The 6,458-nt window shown below is 55.8% G+C and overlaps 1 protein-coding gene across 1 annotated transcript; it reads right to left on the reverse strand.

Moving 5' to 3' along the window:
* Nucleotides 1-1,570: 1,570 nt before the first annotated feature.
* RPL19 (ribosomal protein L19) lies at nucleotides 1,571-6,251 on the reverse strand. Its single transcript, XM_075580151.1, has 6 exons — nucleotides 6,109-6,251; nucleotides 3,767-3,873; nucleotides 3,543-3,665; nucleotides 3,309-3,429; nucleotides 2,874-2,984; nucleotides 1,571-1,773 (listed from the first exon to the last, which is right to left on the reverse strand). The coding sequence occupies exons 1-6, from the start codon at nucleotides 6,111-6,113 to the stop codon at nucleotides 1,647-1,649; spliced, it is 594 nt and encodes a 197-aa protein (XP_075436266.1). The 5' UTR covers nucleotides 6,114-6,251; the 3' UTR covers nucleotides 1,571-1,646.
* Nucleotides 6,252-6,458: the final 207 nt, after the last annotated feature.

Here is a 6,458-nt window from a genome sequence, read left to right on the forward strand (position 1 = left end):
GGGCGAGCCAAAAAAAAACCCATTCCTGTCCCCAAAGAAAACCTCCGCGTTACCACTTGTCATTTGCAGTAAAGGCGGGTAGCCAGACACGTTTTTTTTTTTGGGGGGGGGGGGGTCTGCTGGATTTTGTGTACCCCCTTATAAAGCATCGACTGTGTATACAAGAGAAAACTCTATGTAGAATAAAGTGTTTTTATGGCGCATGGAGTAACAGGGGAAGCTTCCCACGGCAGCCCCACGATCGTCCGTGGTATATTTGGCAATAGCTGCCTGTGCCAAGATCCGCCCCGGCACCAGAGTACCCGACCCCGGGTAGAACAGAACCTCCGACCCCTCGCGCTGCCGGGTGACGGTGCTGTATCTCACCGCCTGCCGCTAGTTTTCCGCTCTCCTCTCCCACGTCGCGAGGGATGGACACGAAAACGCCGGCGGGCGGCAGCCTGGACAGGGGTCCCCCACCGGCTCTTTTTTCCCCCCCCTGCTCGGCTTTGGAAGAATATATGCCAAATTGTGTTAAGCGTTGAAACCCGCAAGCTTCACGCCCAGCGCCAAACAACGCGGTGTCATTATGACCACGCCTGCTATAGAAACGTAGCTGCAATACAAGGGTAAGATTAGCGCCTGCTTTAATCGGACGCGGGCCTGGCCTTCTGTATGTATCTCTTGCTATAGCTACGCAATAAATAAAAAATAAATAAAAAGTTAAATAATGTCCCAGCGCTTCCCGGCTATGAAACCCGTAAACCGGGGTATATGCCAGGGCATGAGGAAGGTGTCTTCACCCCCAAAACATTGCCCCCCCCCCCCCCCCTACTACCGTCTTCACCCCCCACTATCTAGCCACTCACACTCCCCTTTCCCCGTTTTTCCCCTAGGTTCGGCGAGGGAGAGATGGGGCGCTACTGAAAGATACAATTGCTAGAGAGTGGGTCCCCAATAAAAAGGTTTAATGGATCAGAGCATGGTACAAAAAATGAGCCCTAAGGCCCCCACCAACGCGTTTCGAGCTTCCGCTCTCTCAAGGTGCATCCCCTACACCACCTATACTTGGGGACCATTGTATGTCTATTTATATAGCGCCATTACACATTACCCACTTATGCGACATCTTCCCAAGTGTTCATGTCGTGCCCGCATGTAATGTTACATTTTTGGGCATATCCCCTGGGTTACGGTTTTCTTAGCGAGTGCTGAAACATTAGTTCTTGCTGGGTTATCAATTTAGGGGGCGTTTGGGTCCTCCTTGTCCCTTAGAATTCCTTTTGCGCTCCGTCTATCGCTTTTGTATTAAATAATAATTAAAAAAAAATGTATCTGGCAAATAAAACGCGCGAAGCATCGTTTCTTCCAAAGGGGTCACACGCGGGGAACTGATACCTGTATCCAAAATCTGACCCCTGTCCGAATCAATCACCACTAGTAATGCGTTTGTTAAAGAGAAACTGAAGAGGAAATCAAACCCCTCCCACGTGGAGGTCAAACCCTCGCTGACCACGGGGGGTTCAGCCAGAACCCACCCCTCATGTGAAGGGGTTAATGCGTGTGAAAGTGGGGAGACGGGACACGCGTGTGGAGGGTGCAGGAGCTTTATTGCACAAGACACTTTATATACACTCTGCGGGGCGGCCAGAGGGCAGGGGGCCCGGTCACTTCTTGCTGGACTCCTCCTCCTTAGAGAGCGTTTTGATGATCTCTTCCTTCTTGGCCTGCAGTCTCTCCTCGCGACGCTTGCGGGCCTCCTTGGTCTTGGACCGGCGAGCCTCGGCCTGGTCACTGCGGGGGGGAAACGACAACGAGTTAGAGAGCGGGACGCAGAAACCGAAGTCTCACCGGGGGGGGGGGGGCGGGAAAGACACATGCGAGATCAGCTGGAACCACTTAAGTCGCCAACTCCTTCAATGAAAGCAGCCGCATCTCACGGACCCAGGAGAAGGAAAGGCCACAAAACTCATTATCGCCTGCTAATGACCGGTCATACATGTGCTGCTCACATGTGACACATTTACATGTCTCTGCAGCAACACGGGAGTTTGCTGCAGTTCCCATCGCACTTCTGTGGTGTTATCCCCTGGAGGGGACAGTAGGGGGTGCTACTTTCTGCTGTATGGGGTATGGTCAGTGGAGCTCTGGGGACCCCCTCATGTGATAAAAGTAAGAGGGGGAGAATTGCACCAGTGGAAACCGGGACATGGTGTTATTGTACAGATTAGTGCAACAGAAACATGTGCTCTGCACACAAAACATTCTGCCCATCGCTGTAAGGTTTCGCCCATGCAGCAGAAGACTGCGCGGAGGGCGTGCGCGAGTGACGTCACCTGCGTTAAGCGGGAGCGTTTTGTGGCCAAGGTAGACGCGCAGTGGGTGGTACCTGCCGTCACAGAGCTGGTTCGCCCTCATTGGGGTGGGGGGGGGGGGGGGGGGAGAACCGCTCACGTGACCTGCCAGTCACACCAAGGAATCAGATTGAAGCGATTCCTTGCGCACCGCGCGCCCGCTCCTGCTGGCGGACTCGGTCTATGGGCGCAATCAATGCCGTTAGTCTTCGCCAGCATGGACGCAGCCTAACAAAGCCTTCCCGCATCTGCACACAGCCCTCCCCATTAGGCCCAGATTCACAACATGGTGCTAACGGCCAACACTGTTTTGTGGCCCTGAGGGGGGGGGGGGGGTTAAATCCCATTTCTTTAGCCGTTTATCTTGGAATAAAATAACGACGTTTAAACCCATTCCCCAGGATTTTAACATCGCTCTACGTACAAGTCTTCTCCAAAACACCCTATAAGTACAATATTCCTGGGTAAGACTGGTCGTTACAGCCACCCTTTGGGGGTCACAAGTCACACCCCCGTCGGCACAGGCAGTCTGATACTTACGCCAACAGCTTCTTGCGAGCTTTGTCCGCTTTCAGCTTGTGGATATGCTCCATCAGGATGCGCTTGTTCTTGAACACGTTACCCTTCACCTTCAGGTACAGGTTGTGGTACCTGCAGGAGGACACAAGGCAGCCATGTTTAAAGCAGCCGTCCCACCAGCATTTCTGCCCTGATCTCCAATTACACCGAAACTGCAGGAGTTAGAGACACGTTTAATACCAATAGTGTTCACCTCTGCACCCCGCCACCCTGATCCCTGCACAGAGACTCCCGTCATACACGCTTTGAAATTTACCGTGAGGCTTTGAGGCCTATATAAAAAGACGTAACCCCTCGCTGCCAGAGCGAATGTGACGTATACCAGCCCTGTAACCCCCCTTTAATGTGGCAAAGTTGGGCGTTATTTGCTGGCCTCGGTAGTGGGTGCCGCCTTACATGTGCCTGTCGATCTTCTTGGACTCGCGGTAACGGCGCAGCAGGCGACGGAGGATTCGCATTCTCCTCATCCAGGACAGCTTCTCGGGCATGCGGGCGTTGGCGGTACCCTTCCTCTTACCTGCGGCGGGGGGGAGGGAGGACAGAGCGCTTAACAGGGGGGGGCGCCGCCACGTGTACACAAAGCCTGCAGCAGGCACGGGCACGCGCGTGCACCCGCCTTCTACGCCTTACCGATGCCCATGTGACGGCCCTTCCTGCGTGCCAGGGTGTTCTTGCGGCAGCGGGCACGGGAGTGGACGGTCACCGGCTTGCGGATAATCAGACCATCCTTGACCAGCTTCCTGATTTGCTGACCTGTGGGAGAGCAAAGGGAAGCAGGTCAGGGCCAAGCCCCCGGAGAGAGGGGGGGGGGGGGGGGGGGGGCGGCGCGCTACGGGAACACACCCGACACTTACGGGAGTTGGCGTTGGCGATTTCGTTGGTCTCGTTGGGATCCAGCCATACTTTCTTCTTGCCGCAGCGCAGGACGCTTGAGGCGAGCCTCTTCTGAAGTCTGAGCATGCTGTGTAAGGGGGGAGGACACGGGGTTAAAACGTGGGCGGATCACGTGGCTGGGATCTGTCCTTTTCCGGGATCCTATAACACAAACTTAACGATCCCGCTACATAAACCGAAAGACAAAATGTGAATTTATTAGACACACTGCCTTCAAAGAGACCTATGCGTGAGATAAATATAGACACACACACACACACACACACACACACACACACACACTACCTTGCTGACCAGAAGGACACGCACATACCAGACTTATTCCCATAATCAGTATTATTTATTGTGTGCCAATTGACAGTCACAGGCCTGTGACACACAGAAATATTCGCATCTATACACCCAGAGGTACAAGGCTGGGCCTTGTGGCTGAGAAGGGGTTAACCTGTGGGTTATATATAGAAATACTTCCCCCCCCCCCCCCAGGCTAATCACAGGGGTATAACATGGGGCAGTGTCACATCGCACCACAACCTGCTCGACACACAGACACACACGAGCTGTTACAGCTAGCACCGCTGTATAATATATACACAGTATAGGTAGTTAGCACGTGTGCGAGATATATATATATTATACAGCGGGGCTAGTTTGCGAGATATATATATATTATACAGCGGGGCTAGTTATATAGGGGTAGAGCTCAGGTGACATATGTCTATATACTGTATCACCGACCTGAAGGAGGGGAAATCTCTCGAAAGCCTGTGTGACAAACTGTTAGTCCTAATAAAGAAGGTAATCACCTAATACTGAGGAACGCATTTATTCTGCAAAATAATATAATATAATATAATATAATATATATATATATATATATATATATACACACACACATATACATATAGAGATATATACATATACACACACACACATATATAGAGATATATACATATATACACACATATATAGAGATATATACATATATACACATATACACACATATAGAGATATATAGAGATATATAGAGATATATAGATATATATATATATATATATATATATATATATATATATCTCCTTTGTGCTGACACACTGACACTATATTTAATGGCAGCCATCAACTCCCAGGTCAGGCTGCGGCCCTGTCCCGAGTCTCCCCATCATGTGCCCCCCCCCCTCTCCTGTCTGCTCCTCTCCCCATCATGTGCCCCCCCCCTCTCCTGTCTGCTCCTCTCCCCATCATGTGCCCCCCCCCTCTCTCCTGTCTGCTCCTCTCCCCATCATGTGCCCCCCCCTCTCCTGTCTGCTCCTCTCCCCATCATGTGCCCCCCCCTCTCCTGTCTGCTCCTCTCCCCATCATGTGCCCCCCCCCTCTCCTGTCTGCTCCTCTCCCCATCATGTGCCCCCCCCCTCTCCTGTCTGCTCCTCTCCCCATCATGTGCCCCCCCCTCTCCTGTCTGCTCCTCTCCCCATCATGTGCCCCCCCCCTCTCCTGTCTGCTCCTCTCCCCATCATGTGCCCCCCCTCTCTGCTCCTCTCCCCATCATGTGCCCCCCCTCTCTGCTCCTCTCCCCATCATGTGCCCCCCCCCCTCTGCTCCTCTCCCCATCATGTGCCCCCCCCCGTCTGCTCCTCTCCCCATCATGTGCCCCCCCCCCGTCTGCTCCTCTCCCCATCATGTGCCCCCCCGTCTGCTCCTCTCCCCATCATGTGCCCCCCCCTCTCTGCTCCTCTCCCCATCATGTGCCCCCCCCCCGTCTGCTCCTCTCCCAATCATGTGCCCCCCCGCTCTGCTCCTCTCCCCATCATGTGCCCCCCCCCTCCCTCTCCCCCAGTCGTCCCCCCCTCCCTGCTCCTCTCCCCATCATGTGCCCCCCCCTCCCTCTCCCCCAGTCGTCCCCCCCTCCCTCTCCCAGAGTCGTCGTCCCCTGTCTGCTGCTCCCCCCCCCAGGGGTCCAGTCCCTTCCCCTGTGTGGCCCTGTCTCCCCCCTGGGTCCACGACGGCCGGTCTCTCTCTCCCCCCCCCCCCCGGTCTCGGTCCCCCCACCTCATGGCGGCCCGGTCTCCCCTCCCCGGGTCCCCCCTCCCCGGGTCCCCCCTCCCCGGGTCCCGGTCTCCCCACCTCATGGCGGCCCTGTCTCCCTTCCCCCTGTCTCCCCTCCCGGGTCCCGGTCTCCCCCCGGTCCCCCCACCTCATGGCGGCCCTGTCTCCCCTCCCCCGGTACCCCCCCGGTCTCCTCACCTCATGGCGGCCCTGTCTCCCCCTCCCCCGGTCTCCCCCGGTTCCCCGGTCTCCTCACCTCATGGCGGCCGCTGTTACCTCACAGCCTGGAAAGGAGAGAAGGCGGGGCGGCCGCTACCATTATCCGGCGGGGAGATCCCACCGCGCGCGTCCCTCCCCCCGGGGGGAGGTGAGAAAAAACCCCCGGAGACCCCGCAGCGCCAGGCCGGCCCCGCTCCCCCCTCCCGCCGGAGTTATCCCGGGCACCGGGGAGAGGCGGTGGGCTAACCGGGGGAGAGGCGGCGGGAAAAGGCGGGTTTGTACGGAACGGACTCCCCCCCCCGCGGAGAGAATGGTACGGTCCGAGCGCTCTGCGCATGCGCGGATTCCGGGAGGAGGGGGGAGCCGAGGAGAAATCACGTGGGGTGA

The sequence above is a fragment of the Ascaphus truei genome, chromosome 23 (genome assembly GCF_040206685.1).
Source record: "Ascaphus truei isolate aAscTru1 chromosome 23, aAscTru1.hap1, whole genome shotgun sequence".
In the NCBI taxonomy this organism is placed as follows: Eukaryota; Metazoa; Chordata; class Amphibia; order Anura; family Ascaphidae; genus Ascaphus; species Ascaphus truei.

Excerpts from the sequence above, each read along its gene's own strand:
- RPL19 (XM_075580151.1), bottom strand. Across the intron at positions 3,430-3,542 it reads GGGCCGTCACATGGGCATCG|GTAAGAGGAAGGGTACCGCC; the intron begins GTAAGGCGTAGA and ends CCCCCGCCGCAG. Across the intron at positions 2,985-3,308 it reads AAGAAGATCGACAGGCACAT|GTACCACAACCTGTACCTGA; the intron begins GTAAGGCGGCAC and ends GTCCTCCTGCAG.